This window comes from Nerophis lumbriciformis, linkage group LG06 (assembly GCF_033978685.3).
Source record: "Nerophis lumbriciformis linkage group LG06, RoL_Nlum_v2.1, whole genome shotgun sequence".
In the NCBI taxonomy this organism is placed as follows: domain Eukaryota; kingdom Metazoa; phylum Chordata; class Actinopteri; order Syngnathiformes; family Syngnathidae; genus Nerophis; species Nerophis lumbriciformis.
This window is the reverse complement of record NC_084553.2, coordinates 5,058,676-5,078,235: the sequence shown is the minus strand read 5'-3', so window position 1 is coordinate 5,078,235 and position 19,560 is coordinate 5,058,676. Positions and strand designations below refer to the sequence as shown.

Here is a 19,560-nt window from a genome sequence, read left to right as displayed (position 1 = left end):
TTTTGAGAGCCTGGGGCATTTTAGGACTATGAATATGTTCATTCAATTGAACGGGAATCTCCTGGAAATTTTGGAACTTCGGGAAAACCGAGAATTTTTAAAAATATTGATACTAGCACAACTGTCCGAGATGATATGAATGGGTTTGTGTTGGAATTTTTGGAATCGGTTGAAAAATGTTGACGTAGTAACGGTTTGAATTGAGAACGGGTATTCCGGAATTCCTGGAATTTTGAAGAAAACCGAGAATTTGTACGAAAAAAAATAGGAGCGTTTGTTGTTCTAACTAAGAAGAATGTTTTGAAGGTGGAATGGTTGGAATTGGTTGAAAAATGTGGACTATGAAAACTTTCCAGCGAGAAGTGAAAATAGGGCTTGGGAAAACTGGGAATTTTGGGAATTCCTGGAATTTGGTTGAACTTGGAAAATATAAGTTTGATTGTCCAAGGTGAGTGGAGTGTGTGGATGGTTGAAAGGTCGGAATCGGGTAAAAAATGGCGCAACATTTTGAGAGTCTAGGGCACTTTAGGACTATGAATATGTTCATTCATTTGAACGGGAATGTCCTGGAAATTTGGGAATTTCGGGAAAACTGAGAATTTTTGAAAATATGGATACTAGCACAGTTGTCCTAGATGATATGAATGGGTTGGTGTTGGAATTTTTCGAATCAATTGAAAAATGTTGACGTAGTAACAGTTTGAATTGAGAATGGGTATTTCGGAATTCCTGGAATTTCAAAGAAAACCGGGAATTTGTACCAAAAAACAAAAATTGGAGTGTTTGTTGTTCCAACTAAGAGGAATGTCATGAAGGTGGAATGGTGGGAATTGTTGAAAAATGTGGACTGTGAAAACTTTCCAGCGAGAAGTGAAAATAGGGCTTTGGAAAACTGGGAATTCCTGGAATTTTGTTGAACTTGGAAAATATAATTTTGATTGTCCAAGGTGAGTGGAGTGTGTGGATGGTTGAAAGGTCGGAATCGGGTAAAAATGGCGTAACATTTTGAGAGTCTGGGGCATTTTAGGACTAAGAATACTGTATGTCCATTCATTTGAATGGGAATGTCCTGGAAAATTTGAAATCTCGGGAAAACCGAGAATTTTTAAAAATATGGATACTAGCACAATTGTCCTAGATGATATGAATGGGTTGGTGTTGGAATTTTTGGAATCGGTTGAAAAATGTTGACGTAGTAACAGTTTGAATTGAGAATGGGTATTTCGGAATTCCTGGAATTTCGGAAAAAAAAAAACGGGAATTTGTACGAAAAAACAAAAAATTTGGAGCGTTTGTTGTTCCAACTAAGAGGAATGTCGTGAAGGTGGAATGGTGGGAATTGGTTGAAAAACGTGGACTGTGAAAACTTTCCAGCGAGAAGTGAAAATAGGGCTTTGGAAAACTGGGAATTCCTGGAATTTTGTTGAACTTGGAAAATATAATTTTGATTGTCCAAGATGAGTGGAGTGTGTGGATGGTTGAAAGGTCGGAATCGGGTAAAAAGTGGTGCAACATTTTGAGAATTTAGGGCATTTTAGGACTATGAATATGTCTATTCATTTGAACGGAAATGTCCTGGAAATTTGGGATTTTTGGGAAAACCGAAAATTTTTGAAAATATGGATACTAGAACAGTTGTGCTAGATGATATGAATGGGTTGGTGTTGGAATTTTTCGAATCGGTTGAAAATGTTGACGTAGTAACAGTTTGAAGTAAGAATGGGTATTTCGGAATTCCTGGAATTTCGAAAAAAAAACGGGAATTTGTACGAAAAAACAAAAATTGGAGCGTTTGTTGTCCCAACTAAGAGGAATGTCGTGAAGGTGGAATGGTGGGAATTGGTTGAAAAATGTGGACTGTGAAAACTTTCCAGCGAGAAGTGAAAATAGGGCTTTGGAAAACTGGGAATTCCTGGAATTTTGTTGAACTTGGAAAATATAATTTTGATTGTCCAAGGTGAGTGGAGTGTGTGGATGGTTGAAAGGTCGGAATCGGGTAAAAAATGGCACAACATTTTGAGAGTCTAGGGCACTTTAGGACTATGAATATGTCCATTCATTGAACGGGAATGTCCTGGAAATTTTGGAATTTCGGGAAAACAGAGAATTTGTGAAAAAATTGATACTAGCACAGTTGTCCTAGATGATATGAATGGGTTGGTGTTGGAATTTTTCGAATCAATTGAAAAATGTTGACATAGTAACAGTTTGAATTGAGAATGGGTATTTCGGAATTCCTGGAATTTCAAAGAAAACCGGGAATTTGTACCAAAAAAAACAAAAATTGGAGTGTTTGTTGTTCCAACTGAGAGGAATGTTGTGAAGGTGGAATGGTGGGAATTGGTTGAAAAATGTGGACTGTGAAAACTTTCCAGCGAGAAGTGAAAATAAGGCTTTGGAAAACTGGGAATTCCTGGAATTTTGTTGAACTTTGAAAATATAAGTTTGATTTTCCAAGGTGAGTGGAGTGTGTGGATGCTTGAAAGGTCGGAATCGGGTAAAAAGTGGTGCAAAATTTTGAGAATTTAGGGCATTTTAGGACTATGAATATGTCCATTCATTTGAACGGGAATGTCCTGGAAATTTGGGATTTTCGGGAAAACCGAAAATTTTTGAAAATATGGATACTAGCACAGTTGTCCGAGATGATATGAATGGGTTGGTGTTGGAATTTTTCGAATCGGTTCAAAAATGTTGACGTAGTAACAGTTTGAATTGAGAATGGGTATTTCGGAATTCCTGGAATTTCGAAAAAAAACGGGAATTTGTACGAAAAAACAAAAATTGGAGCGTTTGTTGTTCCAACTAAGAGGAATGTTGTGAAGGTGGAATGGTGGGAATTGGTTGAAAAATGTGGACTGTGAAAACTTTCCAGCGAGAAGTGAAAATAGGGCTTTGGAAAACTGGGAATTCCTGGAATTTTGTTGAACTTGGAAAATATAATTTTGATTGTCCAAGGTGAGTGGAGTGCGTGGATGGTTGAAAGGTCGGAATTGGGTAAAAATGGCGCAACATTTTGAGAGTCTGGGGCATTTTAGGACTAGGAATACTGTATGTCCATTCATTTGAATGGGAATGTCCTGGAAATTTTGAAATTTCGGGAAAACCGAGAATTTTTGAAAATATTGATACTAGCACAGTTGTCCGAGATGATATGAATGGGTTGGTGTTGGAATTTTTTGGAATCGGTTGAAAAATGTTGACGTAGTAACAGTTTGAATTGAGAATGGGTATTTCGGAATTCCTGGAATTTCGAAAAAAAAAAAAACGGGAATTTGTACGAAAAAACAAAAATTGGAGTGTTTGTTGTTCCAACTAAGAGGAATGTCGTGAAGGTGGAATGGTGGGAATTGGTTGAAAAATGTGGACTGTGAAAACTTTTAAACGAGAAGTGAAAATAGGGCTTTGAAAAACTGGGAATTCCTGGAATTTTGTTGAACTTGGAAAATATAAGTTTGATTGTCCAAGGTGAGTGGAGTGTGTGGACAGTTGAAAGGTCGGAATCGGGTAAAAAGTGGTGCAAAATTTTGAGAATTTAGGGCATTTTAGGACTATGAATATGTCCATTCATTTGAACGGAAATGTCCTGGAGATTTGGGATTTTTGGGAAAACCGAAAATTTTCGAAAATATGGATACTAGCACAGTGGTGCTAGATGATATGAATGGGTTGGTCTTGGAATTTTTGGAATCGGTTGAAAAATGTTGACGTAGTAACAGTTTGAAGTAAGAATGGGTATTTCGGAATTCCTGGAATTTCGAAAAAAAAACGGGAATTTGTACGAAAAAACAAAAATTGGAGCGTTTGTTGTTCCAACTAAGAGGAATGTCGTGAAGGTGGAATGGTGGGAATTGGTTGAAAAATGTGGACTGTGAAAACTTTCCAGGGAGAAGTGAAAATAGGGCTTTGGAAAACTGGGAATTCCTGGAATTTTGTTGAACTTTGAAAACATACGTTTGATTTTCCAAGGTGAGTGGAGTGTGTGGATGGTTGAAAGGTCGCAATCGGGTAAAAAGTGGTGCAACATTTTGAGAATTTAGGGCATATTAGGACTATGAATATGTCCATTCATTTGAACGGGAATGTCCCGGAAATTTTGGAATTTCGGGAAAACTGAGAATTTTCGAAAATATGGATACTAGCACAGTTGTCCTAGATGATATGAATGGGTTGGTGTTGGAATATTTGGAATCGGTTGAAAAATGTTGACGTAGTAACAGTTTGAATTGAGAATTGGTATTTCGGAATTCCTGGAATTTCGAAGAAAACCGGGAATTTGTACCAAAAAACAAAAATTGGAGTGTTTGTTGTTCCAACTAAGAGGAATGTTGTGAAGGTGGAATGGTGGGAATTGTTGAAAAATGTGGACTGTGAAAACTTTCCAGCGAGAAGTGAAAATAGGGCTTTGGAAAACTGGGAATTTTGGGAATTCCTGGAATTTTGTTGAACTTGGAAAATATAATTTTGATTGTCCAAGATGAGTGGACGTGTGTGGATGGTTGAAAGGTCAGAATCGGGTAAAAAATAGTGCAACAATTTGAGAATTTAGGGCACTTTAGGACTGTGAATATGTCCATTCATTTGAACGGGAATATCCTGGAAATTTTGGAATTTCTGGGAAAACCGAGAATTTTTGAAAATTTTGATACTAGCACAGTTGTCCCAGATGATATGAATGGGTTGGTGTTGGAATTTTTCGAATCGGTTGAAAAATGTTGACGTAGTAACAGTTTGAATTGAGAATGGGTATTTCGGAATTCCTGGAATTTCGAAAAAAAAAAAAACGGGAATTTGTACGAAAAAACAAAAATTGGAGTGTTTGTTGTTCCAACTAAGAGGAATGTCGTGAAGGTGGAATGGTGGGAATTGGTTGAAAAATGTGGACTGTGAAAACGTTCCAACGAGAAGTGAAAATAGGGCTTTGGAAAACCGTGAATTCCTGGAATTTTGTTGAACTTTGAAAATATACGTTTGATTTTCCAAGGTGAGTGGAGTGTGTGGATGGTTGAAAGGTCGGAATCGGGTAAAAAGTGGTGCAAAATTTTGAGAATATAGGGCATTTTAGGACTATGAATATGTCCATTCATTTGAACGGGAATGTCCCGGAAATTTTGGAATTTCGGGAAAACCGAGAATTTTTGAAAATATTGATACTAGCACAGTTGTCCGAGATGATATAAATGGGGTGGTGTTGGAATTTTTGGAATCGGTTGAAAAATGTTGACGTAGTAACAGTTTGAATTGAGAATGGGTATTTCGGAATTCCTGGAATTTCGAAGAAAACCGGGAATTTGTACCAAAAAACAAAAATTGGAGTGTTTTTGTTGTTCCAACTAAGAGGAATGTCGTGAAGGTGGAATGGTGGGAATTGTTGAAAAATGTGGACTGTGAAAACTTTCCAGCGAGAAGTGAAAATAGGGCTTTGGAAAACTGGGAATTCCTGGAATTTTGTTGAACTTGGAAAATATAATTTTGATTGTCCAAGGTGAGTGGAGTGCGTGGATGGTTGAAAGGTCGAAATTGGGTAAAAATGGCGCAACATTTTGAGAGTCTGGGGCATTTTAGGACTAGGAATACTGTATGTCCATTCATTTGAATGGGAATGTCCTGGAAATTTGGGATTTTCGGGAAAACCGAAAATTTTCGAAAATATGGATACTAGCACAGTTGTCCGAGATGATATGAATGGGTTGGTGTTGGAATTTTTGGAATCGGTTGAAAAATGTTGACGTAGTAACAGTTTGAATTGAGAATGGGTATTCCGGAATTCCTGGAATTTTGAAGAAAACCGAGAATTTGTCCGAAAAAAAATAGGAGCGTTTGTTGTTCTAACTAAGAAGAATGTTTTGAAGGTGGAATGGTGGGAATTGGTTGAAAAATGTGGACTATGAAAACTTTCCAGCGAGAAGTGAAAATAGGGCTTGGGAAAACTGGGAATTCCTGGAATTTTGTTGGGAAATGGTAAAAAATTTAAAAACCCTTAAATTATTGTCTTTATTGGTGGAATTTAAGTTGTTTTAGACAAGCCCAATTTTTTGTGTGTTTTTATTTATTTTTTTATTTTTTTCGATTTTTGTATCTTTTAGTAGTGTTTCTTACTTTGACTTATTTTTTCCGTACAAAGATGCCGATTGCTCAACCCAGTAAATAAAAAAAAATAGCTTTTAGTTTAAACAAATTAAGATTTAATACCAAATTAACACACACAGTAACACAAATTGGTATCGGTATCGATAAAAAATTGGTATCGGTATCGATAAAATATTACAAACAATTCTCGCCGGACTTCCTAGTTTGTCATTCAAAGGGCCGAGTGGGCGTGGCCAACACGCAGTTTTAATTTTTGATTGGACTTAGGGGCAGTTATGACTGAGCCCCGTGAAGTCTGCCTAGCAACAAGAGAAGAACATGAGATTGTCTGTTAATGGGCCTGCAAAAAATAACACAATAATAATTTGTAAAGATGAAGTTTCAAGTACCGGTACATGTATCAGTTTTTATTGAAACGTGTGCTATTGCTAGGTTTATTAGTTTTAGTTTTTGACTGGACTAAGGGGCAGTTATGACTGAGCCCCGTGAAGTCTGCCTAGCAACAAGAGGACAACATGAGATCGTCTGTTAATAGGCCTGCAAAAATAACACAATAATAATTTGTAAAGATGAAGTTTCAAGTACCGGTACATGTATCAGTTTTTATTGAAACGTGTGATATTGCTAGTTTTATTAGTTTTAGTTTTAGACTGGACTAAGGGGCAGTTATGACTGAGCCCCGTGAAGTCTGCCTAGCAACAAGAGGACAACATGAGATCGTCTGTTAATAGGCCTGCAAAAAATAACACAATAATAATTTGTAAAGTTCAAGTTTAAAGTACACGCATCAGTTTTTATTGAAACACGTGATATTGCTAGTTTTATTAGTTTTAGTTTTTGACTGGACTTAGGGGCAGTTATGACTGAGCCCTGTGAAGTCTGCCTAGCAACAAGAGGAGAACATGAGATTGTCTGTTAATGGGCCTGCAAAAAATAACACAATAATAATTTGTAAAGTTCAAGTTTAAAGTACACGCATCAGTTTTTATTGAAACACGTGATATTGCTAGTTTTATTAGTTTTAGTTTTTGACTGGACTTAGGGGCAGTTATGACTGAGCCCTGTGAAGTCTGCCTAGCAACAAGAGGAGAACATGAGATTGTCTGTTAATGGGCCTGCAAAAAATAACACAATAATAATTTGTAAAGTTCAAGTTTAAAGTACACGCATCAGTTTTTATTGAAACACGTGATATTGCTAGTTTTATTAGTTTTAGTTTTAAACTGGACTTAGGGGCAGTTATGACTGAGCCCCGTGAAGTCTGCCTAGCAACAAGAGGACAACATGAGATCGTCTGTTAATAGGCCTGCAAAAATAACAATAAAAATAATTTTTTAAATTCAAGTTTAAGTACACGCATCAGTTTTTATTGAAACGCGTGATATTGCTAGTTTTATTAGTTTTAGTTTTAGACTGGACTTAGGGGCAGTTATGACTGAGCCCTGTGAAGTCTGCCTAGCAACAAGAGGACAACATGAGATCGTCCGTTAATGGACCTGCAAAAATAACAATAAAAATAATTTTTAAAATTCAAGTTTCAAGTACACGCATCAGTTTTTATTGAAAGGCGTGATATTGCTAGTTTTATTAGTTTTAGACTGGATTTAGGGGCAGTTATGACTGAGCCCTGTGAAGTCTGCCTAGCAACAAGAGGAGAACATGAGTTCGTCCGTTAATGGGCCTGCAAAAATAACAATAAAAATAATTTTTAAAATTCAAGTTTCAAGTACACGCATCAGTTTTTATTGAAAGGCGTGATATTGCTAGTTTTATTAGTTTTAGACTGGATTTAGGGGCAGTTATGACTGAGCACCGTGAAGTCTACCTAGCAACAAGAGGAGAACATGAGTTCGTCCGTTAATGGGCCTGCAAAAATAACAATAAAAATAATTTTTTAAATTCAAGTTTCAAGTACACGCATCAGTTTTTAATGAAAGGCGTGATATTGCTAGTTTTATTAGTTTTAGTTTTAGACTGCACTTAGGGGCAGTTATGACTGAGCCCTGTGAAGTCTGCCTAGCAACAAGAAGAGAACATGAGATCGTCTGTTAATGGGCCTGCAAAAAATAAGACAATAATAATTTGTAAAGTTCAAGTTTAAAGTACACGCATCAGTTTTTATTGAAACACGTGATATTGCTAGTTTTATTAGGGCCCGCATGGCCCATTGTATAAGGACTCCCAAAGGGAGTCCTTATGCAATGGGACATAAGGACCTATTGAATTTGTAAGGTTTTATTATTATTATACCGGCCGCCTCTTTGAGCACTAATTTGACCCACTTAACATGCTTCAAAACTCACCATATTTGACCCACACATCAGGACCTGCGAAAATTGTCTTTTAATGAAAGAACCGAACCCCAAAACTCAAAATTGCGCTCTAGCGCCCCCTAGGAAAAAAAAACAACTAGACTGCCTGTAACTCCCACTAGGAAGGTCGGAAAGACATGAAACAAAATTCTCTATGTAGGTCTGACTTAGACCTAGATTTCATAATTGTACATCCTTGGGAAGAAATCAACAGGAAGTTGGCAATTCCCCCTTCAAGACAAAAAAGTACTAAAAACAGTCACTTTTGCCTCTTTGAGCTGTAATTTGACCCCCTTAACATGCTTCAAAACTCACCGAACTGAACACACACTTCAGGACTGGCAAAAATTGCGATCTAATAAAAAAACCTAACCCCAAATCTCAAAATTGCGCTCTATAAAACGTTGAAAAAAACTGCTCCTCGGAAGAAAAAAATGACAAAACTGCCTGTAACTCGGAAGGTCGGAGAGACATGAAACAAAAACCTCTATGTAGGTCTTAGACCTACATTTCATAGATTGACAACCCCCAGCAAAAATCAACAGGAAGTTTGCTATTCCCCCTTCAAAACAATTTTTTTGTAAAAACCGGTCACCTTCCTTCAAAAACTATCTCCTCTGAGCGCGTTTGTCGTTTCGGCTTCAAACTAACACAGGAGAGAGATTGTGTATAAAAGTGCAGAACAGCGTTTTTCTAACTGCTCCGGTTTTGATTTTATGACCCTTCAAAGAACCGCTGCGCTGCTGTTTTTTTAAGATGGCTGCTTAAAAGCAGGAAGCACCAGCGTGCCTACACAATGCAGACAAGGTAGGTACACTAGACAAAAGTATTGGGACACTTAGGACTACCACCGGACAAAAGTATTGGGACACTTAGGACTACCACTGGAAAAAAGTATTGGGACACCTACACTGGACAAATGTATTGGGACACTTAGGACTACAACTTGACAAAAGTATTGGGACACGTACTACTAAAACTGGACAAAAGTATTGGGACACTTAGGACTAGCACCTGCCAAATACGCGGGCCCGACCAACGCTGCTTGCAGCTTTAATTAGTTTTAGTTTTAGACTGGACTTAGGGGCAGTTATGACTGAGCCCCGTGAAGTCTGCCTAGCAACAAGAGGAGAACATGAGATCGTCTGTTAATAGGCCTGCAAAAATAACAATAAAAATAATTTTTAAAATTCAAGTTTCAAGTACACGCATCAGTTTTTATTGAAAGGCGTGATATTGCTAGTTTTATTAGTTTTAGACTGGATTTAGGGGCAGTTATGACTGAGCCCTGTGAAGTCTGCCTAGCAACAAGAGGAGAACATGAGATTGTCTGTTAATGGGCCTGCAAAAAATAACACAATAATCATTTGTAAAGATGAAGTTTCAAGTACCATATTTTTCGGACTATAAGTCGCAGTTTTTTCCATAGTTTGGCTCCAGTGCGACTTATATATGTTTTTTTCCTTCTTTATTATGCATTTTTGGCAGGTGCGACTTATACTCCGGTGCGACTTATACTCCGAAAAATACAGTACACGCATCAGTTTTTATTGAAACGTGTGATATTGCTAGGGTTATTAGTTTTCATTTTTGACTGGACTAAGGGGCAGTTATGACTGAGCCCCGTGAAGTCTGCCTAGCAACAAGAGGACAACATGAGATCGTCTGTTAATGGGCCTGGAAAAAATAACAATTTGTAAAGTTCAAGTTTAAAGTACACACATCAGTTTTTATTGAAACACGTGATATTGCTAGTTTTATTAGTTTTAGTTTTTGACTGGACTAAGGGGCAGTTATGACTGAGCCCTGTGAAGTCTGCCTAGCAACAAGAGGAGAACATGAGATCGTCCGTTAATGGGCCTGCAAAAATAACAATAAAAATAATTTTTAAAATTCAAGTTTCAAGTACACGCATCAGTTTTTATTGAAAGGCGTGATATTGCTAGTTTTATTAGTTTTAGACTGGATTTAGGGACAGTTATGACTGAGCCCTGTGAAGTCTGCCTAGCAACAAGAGGAGAACATGAGATCGTCTGTTAATGGGCCTGCAAAAAATAACACAATAATCATTTGTAAAGATGAAGTTTCAAGTACCATATTTTTCGGACTATAAGTCGCAGTTTTTTCCATAGTTTGGCTCCAGTGCGACTTATATATGTTTTTTTCCTTCTTTATTATGCATTTTTGGCAGGTGCGACTTATACTCCGGTGCGACTTATACTCCGAAAAATACAGTACACGCATCAGTTTTTATTGAAACGTGTGATATTGCTAGGGTTATTAGTTTTCATTTTTGACTGGACTAAGGGGCAGTTATGACTGAGCCCCGTGAAGTCTGCCTAGCAACAAGAGGACAACATGAGATCGTCTGTTAATGGGCCTGCAAAAAATAACAATTTGTAAAGTTCAAGTTTAAAGTACACACATCAGTTTTTATTGAAACACGTGATATTGCTAGTTTTATTAGTTTTAGTTTTTGACTGGACTAAGGGGCAGTTATGACTGAGCCCTGTGAAGTCTGCCTAGCAACAAGAGGAGAACATGAGATCGTCCGTTAATGGGCCTGCAAAAATAACAATAAAAATAATTTTTAAAATTCAAGTTTCAAGTACACGCATCAGTTTTTATTGAAAGGCGTGATATTGCTAGTTTTATTAGTTTTAGACTGGATTTAGGGACAGTTATGACTGAGCCCTGTGAAGTCTGCCTAGCAACAAGAGGAGAACATGAGATCGTCTGTTAATGGGCCTGCAAAAAATAACACAATAATCATTTGTAAAGATGAAGTTTCAAGTACCATATTTTTCGGACTATAAGTCGCAGTTTTTTCCATAGTTTGGCTCCAGTGCGACTTATATATGTTTTTTTCCTTCTTTATTATGCATTTTTGGCAGGTGCGACTTATACTCCGGTGCGACTTATACTCCGAAAAATACAGTACACGCATCAGTTTTTATTGAAACGTGTGATATTGCTAGGGTTATTAGTTTTCATTTTTGACTGGACTAAGGGGCAGTTATGACTGAGCCCCGTGAAGTCTGCCTAGCAACAAGAGGACAACATGAGATCGTCTGTTAATGGGCCTGCAAAAAATAACAATTTGTAAAGTTCAAGTTTAAAGTACACACATCAGTTTTTATTGAAACACGTGATATTGCTAGTTTTATTAGTTTTAGTTTTTGACTGGACTAAGGGGCAGTTATGACTGAGCCCTGTGAAGTCTGCCTAGCAACAAGAGGAGAACATGAGATCGTCCGTTAATGGGCCTGCAAAAATAACAATAAAAATAATTTTTAAAATTCAAGTTTCAAGTACACGCATCAGTTTTTATTGAAAGGCGTGATATTGCTAGTTTTATTAGTTTTAGACTGGATTTAGGGACAGTTATGACTGAGCCCTGTGAAGTCTGCCTAGCAACAAGAGGAGAACATGAGATCGTCTGTTAATAGGACTGCAAAAATAACAATAAAAATAATTTTTAAAATTCAAGTTTTAAGTACACGCATCAGTTTTTAATGAAAGGCGTGATATTGCTGGGTTTATTAGGAATATATTTCAAAGGAAGCACCTTGTGCAGGCGTGTGGAGGCCATCTGTATGCAGATGCACACCTTCCGCTACTTCAGCACTATGAAAAAAAAGCTAAAGTGCTCGAAAATAATAATAAAAATGAGCCCAGATAAGTGCGTCTGGGGCCAGGAGGCTAATCTGTGACAAACACTCCACGCCGGAGGAGCGCGTGCACGGACGGGGGAGCCGGCGCGTCCCGAGATGGAGAGCGCGGGCGTGCCAGGTTTTTTTTTCCGCGGAATGGGCGAACATAAAAATCAGGAAGAGCGTCACGAAATAGAGAAGGAGTTATCATCGTGAGCCATCATCATTCTAGCAAGGAACACTGAAAAGTCCTAAAACGAGAATAAAATCATACAAAAAGTTGTTGTATTAGCGGAATATCGTCATGAGGAACATTTTGAGAAGCAAGCAAGTCTTTTAGAAGAATCAACTTGAATCAATAAGGACTTTTAATGATGTTTATGCTCACCACTTGGGGGGAAAACTCTGGATTAAAAAAAAAAAAATCGAGGAAAAAAAAAAAGGCTTTGCTACACATCTTTTTTTTAATAAAATCAAAATCAAAGTAGGCTTTGCTACACATAAAAAAAACACATTATTTTTAAAACATTTATTTATCTTCCCTATTGCAAGGCGCGTCAAAAAGTACATTTACAGGTCTCATTTTATCCCATAAGAAGTACATATTTTTAATATAATGTAATCCTGACATATTAAATAATGTGAATATTTACCAATATCTAATTAATCTAAGATTGAAATGTCCACTAAAGACAAGTAGTTAAAAAAAAAAAAATTCTACACACTTAAATAAAAAAGGGCTTTACTACACATCTTAAATGTTAAAATTTAAAAACTAAATAAAAAACATCTAAAAACAAAAAAACACATCTTCTCTATTGTAAAATGCATCAAATAAGAAATTTGCATACATAAATATATTTTTTGTCAATAAGTCTCACTTGATCCCATAAGAAGTACATCTTTTTAATATAATGTAATCCTGACATATTAAATAATGTGAATATTTACCAATATCTAATTAATCTAAGCTTGCAATGTCCACCACACCATGAAAGACAAGTGGTTTAAAAAAAAAAAAAAAAAATTCTACACACTTAAATAAAAAAGGGCTTTACTACACATCTTAAATGTTAAAAAATAAAAAACAAATACAAAACATCTAAAAACAAGAAAACACTTAAAAATGTGTTTTTTATCTATTGTAAAATGTATCAACTAGGAAATTTGTATACATAAATAAATTTTTTTGTCACCAAGTCTCGTTTGATCCCATAAGAAGTACATATTTTTAATATAATTTAATCTTGACATATTATATAATGTAAATATTTACCAATATCTAAGTAATCTAATCTTGCAATGTCCACTACACCATGAAAGACAAGTGGTTTACATATTTTTTTTCTACACACTTAAATAAATAAAAAAGGGCTTTGCTACACATCTTAAATGCTAAAAAATAAATAAAAAACATCTTAAAAACAAAAAAACACTTATAAATATATATACTGTATATTCTCTATTGTAAGATCTATCAAATAGGAAATTTGTATACATAAATATATTTTTTGTCACCAAGTCTCGCTTGATCCCATAAGAAGTACATATTTTTAATATAATGTAATCCTGACATATTAAATAATGTGAATATTTACCAATATCTAACTAATCTAAGCTTGCAATGTCCACTAAAAACAAGTGGTTAAAAAAAAAAAGGTTTTTCTACACACTTAAATAAAAAAAGGGCTTTGTTACACATCTTAAATGTTAAAATATAAAAACTAAATAAAAAACATCTAAAAACAAAAAAACACATCTTCTCTATTGTAAAATGTATCAAATAGGAAATTTGCATACATAAATATATTTTTTGTCAATAAGTCTCACTTGATCCCATAAGAAGTACATATTTTTAATATAATGTAATCCTGACATATTAAATAATGTGAATATTTACCAATATCTAATCAATCTAAGCTTGCAATGTCCACTACACCATGAAAGACAAGTGGTTTAAAAAAAAAAAAAAAAGTTTTTCTACACACTTAAATAAAAAAAAGGGCTTTACTACACATCTTAAATGTTAAAAAATAAAAAATAAATACAAAACATCTAAAAACAAGAAAACACTTAAAAATTTGTTTTTTATCTTCTCTATTGTAAAATGTATCAACTAGGAAATTTGTATACATAAATATATTTTTTTGTCACCAAGTCTCGTTTGATCCCATAAGAAGTACATATTTTTAATATTATTTAATCTTGACATGTTAAATAATGTGAATATTTACCAATATCTAAATAATCTAATCTTGCAATGTCCACTACACCATGAAAGACAAGTGGTTTACATATTTTTTTCTACACACTTAAATAAATAAAAAAGGGCTTTGCTACACATCTTAAATGCTAAAAAATAAATAAAAACATCTTAAAAACAAAAAAAACACTTAAAAAAAAATATATATACTGTATCTTCTCTATTGTAAGATCTATGAAATAGGAAATTTGTATACATAAATATATTTTTTGTCACCAAGTCTCGCTTGATCCCATAAGAATGTACAAATGTAAAAAAAATATATATATATATATATATATATATATATATAAAAAAAATTAAAAAATTAAAAATATCAACAACAAAAAAATAAATCACTTTTTAATTTTTAATTTTTTTATCTTCTCTATTGTAAAATGTATCAAATAGGAAATGTTTATACTTATATATCCTTTGTGTCACCAAGTCTTGTTTGATCCCATAAGAAGTACATATTTTTAATATAATGTAATCCTGACATATTAAATAATGTGAATATTTACCAATATCTAACTAATCTAAGCTTGCAATGTCCACTAAAAACAAGTGGTTAAAAAAAAAAGGTTTTTCTACACACTTAAATAAAAAAAGGGCTTTGTTACACATCTTAAATGTTAAAATATAAAAACTAAATAAAAAACATCTAAAAACAAAAAAACACATCTTCTCTATTGTAAAATGCATCAAATAAAAAATGTGCATACATACATTTATTTTAAGTTTTTCTACACACTTAAATAAAAAAGGGCTTTACTACACATCTTAAATGTTAAAAAATAAAAAATAAATACAAAACATCTAAAAACAAGAAAACACTTAAAAATGTGTTTTTTATCTATTGTAAAATGTATCAACTAGGAAATTTGTATACATAAATATATTTTTTTGTCACCAAGTCTCGTTTGATCCCATAAGAAGTACATATTTTTAATATAATTTAATCTTGACATATTATATAATGTAAATATTTACCAATATCTAATTAATCTAATCTTGCAATGTCCACTACACCATGAAAGACAAGTGGTTTACATATTTTTTTTCTACACACTTAAATAAATAAAAAAGGGCTTTGCTACACATCTTAAATGCTAAAAAATAAAAAATAAAACATCTTAAAAACAAAAAAACACTTAAAAAAAATATATATACTGTATATTCTCTATTGTAAGATCTATCAAATAGGAAATGTGTATACATAAATATATTTTTTGTCACCAAGTCTCGCTTGATCCCATAAGAATGTACAAATGTAAAAAAAAAATTAAAAAAAAATAAATAAATATATATATATATATATATATGTATGTATATATATATATATATATATATATATATATATATATATATATATATATATATATATATATATATATATATATATATAATAAATAAAAAAATAAAAAATATCAACAACAACAAAATAAATCACTTTTTAATTTTTAATTTTTTTATCTTCTCTATTGTAAAATGTATCAAATAGGAAATGTTTATACTTATATATCCTTTGTGTCACCAAGTCTTGTTTGATCCCATAAGAAGTACATATTTTTAATATAATGTAATCCTGACATATTAAATAATGTGAATATTTACCAATATCTAATTCATCTAAGATTGCAATGTCCACTAAAGACAAGTAGTTAAAAAAAAAAAGTTTTTTCTACACACTTAAATAAAAAAAGGGCTTTGTTACACATCTTAAATGTTAAAATATAAAAACTAAATAAAAAACATCTAAAAACAAAAAAACACATCTTCTCCATTGTAAAATGTATCAAATAAGAAATTTGCATACATAAATATATTTTTTGTCAAAAAGTCTCACTTGATCCCATAAGAAGTACATCTTTTAATATAATGTAATCCTGACATATTAAATAATGTGAATATTTACCAATATCTAATTAATCTAAGCTTGCAATGTCCACCAAACCATGAAATACAAGTGTTTTTAAAAAAAAAAAACGTTTTTCTACACACTTAAATAAAAAAAGGGCTTTACTACACATCTTAAATGTTAAAAAATAAAAAATAAATACAAAACATCTAAAAACAAAAAAACACTTAAAAATGTGTTTTTTATCTTCTCTATTGTAAAATGTATCAACTAGGAAATTTGTATACATAAATATATTTTTTTGTCACCAAGTCTCGTTTGATCCCATAAGAAGTACATATTTTTAATATAATTTAATCTTGACATATTATATAATGTGAATATTTACCAATATCTAAATAATCTAATCTTGCAATGTCCACTACACCATGAAAGACAAGTGGTTTACATATTTTTTTTCTACACACTTAAATAAATAAAAAAGGGCTTTGCTACACATCTTAAAATAATAATAATAATAAAATAAATAAATAAATTAAAAAAAAAAAAAAATTTATTAAAAACATCTTAAAAACAAAAAAACACTTAAAAAAAAAATATATATATATATATATATATATATATATATATATATATATATACTGTATCTTCTCTATTGTAAGGTCTATCAAATAGGAAATGTGTATACATGAATATATTTTTTGTCACCAAGTCTCGCTTGATCCCATAAGAATGTAAAAATGTAAAAAAAAAAAAATAATAAAATAAAAATTGTTTTATATATATATATATATATATATATATATATATATATATATAAAATAAATAAATAAATAAAAAATATCAACAACAAAAAAATAAATCACTTTTTAATTTGTAATTTATTTATCTTCTCTATTGTAAAATGTATCAAATAAGAAATGTTTATACATATATATCCTTTGTGTCACCAAGTCTTGTTTGATCCCATAAGAAGTACATATTTTTAATATAATGTAATCCTGACATGTTAAATAATGTGAATATTTACCAATATCTAACTAATCTAAGCTTGCAATGTCCACTACACCAGGAAAGACAAGTGGTCTAAACAAAGGTTTTGCTATGAATTAAAAACAATGAAAAAAAATACAACAAATAAAAGCAAGCTTTGCTACACATCTTACTTTAAAAAAAATATATATATAAATAAAAGTAGGCGTTGCTACACATCTAAAAAAATATATAAATAAATAAATAAAAAAATTAAATTAATTTATCTATTGTAAGGTGCATCAAATAGTAAAATTGCATACATAAATAAAGTTTTTACCCTGGGGTCACGTTTGATCCCATAAGAAGTACATCTTTTTAATATACTGTACTACTGACATATTATATAATGTGAATATTTACCAATATCTAATGAATATAAGCTCGCTATGTCCACTACACCACGAAAGACAAGTGGTTTGAAAAAAAGGTTTTGCTATACATTAAAAAAAAAATACATTAATAAAAGCAGGCTTTGCTACACATCTTCCATTTTTTGAATAACATATAAATAAGAGTAGCCATTGCGACATATCTAAAAAAAAACAACTAACTTTTAATCTTTTTTTAATTAATTTATCTTCTCGATTGTAAGGTGTATCAAATAGTACATTTGCATACATAAATAACAATTTTATTCTCGGGTCACATTTGATGCCATGAGAAGTACATCTTTTTAATATACTGTAATACTGACATATATGGTAAATATTACTCGTGAATATTTACGAATACCTAATGAATCTAAGCTACACTAATAAAGAAAAAAGCTTTCTCAACACACTTTTAAAAAAAGCAGGCTTTGCTACACATCTTTTTTTCTTTTCTTTTTAAAAAAAATAAAATTTAGAGTAGGCTTTGCGACATATCTAAAAAAACAACAACTAATTTTTGTATTTGTTTTTAATTAATTTATCTTAGTAAGGTGTATAAATTGTTATTATTAGTATTATTATTGTTATTATTATTGTTATTATTAATAATAGTATTATTTGTTATTATTGTTATTAATAGGGTAAAACATTTTTACCCTGGAATCCCATTTGATTCAAGCACATATTTTTTAATACTTATAATGAATATTTACTAATAATTAATAAATCTTGCTTGCTATGTCCATCACACGACTAAAGACAGTTGGTTTAAAAAAATAAAAAATAAATAAAAATAATAATAAAAAAATAAAAAAGGTTTTGCTACACGTCCTAAATTATCCACCAGGATTATTAACACAGCTCGCTAGCATGAAAGCTACAGTTCCCAGCATCTAAATAAAACTAAAAGCACTTTTTTAAAAATCCAGGCTAAATTCTGGTCAATGGAGCTTTCTATTGAATAAAATAATCATAATAAAATCAGGCTTCGCTACACATACAAAAATGAGCCTTTAAGGTTCTCCTCATTAAAGATGCTAACCTAGCATGAGTGCAATGTTAGCATGTAGCTGCCTTAGCTAATGCTGCTAACGTTTGTGTCCCACTGATGAACTGGGGTGTTGTTGATGTATTAATGTTGCTAACGGAATTGGGGTGTTGTTGATGTATGACATCTGTTACGCTACATTCCAAAAGTGACAATGTTTCATTTGTTGCGGCAGACATGATTGGCGAGCGTGCACCTGACTTACCTGCTTGCCATGCACTAACACACTAGTAATACTGGGGGCCAGGCTGTCCACTAGCTTACTTAACAGACTGGCAGCAAGACGGACAACAGACCTAGTGGGCGACAAACACATCACAGGGGGGTCAGCACAGCAGCTAGGTGGCGCTGCAGGAGCGTGAGGCGCTGATGGTGTCAAATATTTATTTTAATATTTAAATTTAATTGCATGTACATGTAATTCATTTTATATCACATCATTAATCAACAGTTATTTAAAATGTAGTATCACTAATTTGTATTAACAATTAATACATTCATTAACATTGTATTCAATTCAACAGTCACATTTATCTAATTAATTGCAAAAGTAATTAATTTCTTAATTAAAATGTATATAATACATTTTAAATATTTTCAAATTTGTTTATTGCAATGTTTTTATTCAGTTTCATTTAAATCCAATGTTATATCTCACCATTTAATTGAATTCAATTAATTTGTATTCAATTAAATGTTATTAGGCTACATGTTGATTTTCTATCCAAATATTTATTATAAGTTATTTAAAATGTAGTTTTATTATTTATTAATATTTAATATATTCATTAAAATGTATATTTAAATAAATGTACTTCTACCTAATATAATTAATTCCAAAAGTAATTATTTTCCTAATTAAATAGTATTTAACTAATTTTTAATACTTTTGAATTATTTTAATGTGATTTTTAAAAATGGTTATGTAATTTAAATCCAATGTTATAG

The 19,560-nt window shown here is 32.3% G+C and overlaps 1 protein-coding gene across 3 annotated transcripts in view; it reads right to left on the bottom strand.

The window, feature by feature from the left end:
* phkb (phosphorylase kinase, beta) overlaps positions 1 to 19,560 on the bottom strand; it is a 223,302-nt gene that overhangs the window by 18,552 nt on the left and 185,190 nt on the right. For all 3 annotated transcript variants that reach the window (XM_061963662.1, XM_061963660.1, XM_061963661.1), the window contains one exon: positions 18,818 to 18,908. In XM_061963662.1, coding sequence (XP_061819646.1) covers positions 18,818 to 18,908 — 91 coding nt within the window. The remainder of the gene's footprint in view (positions 1 to 18,817; positions 18,909 to 19,560) is intronic.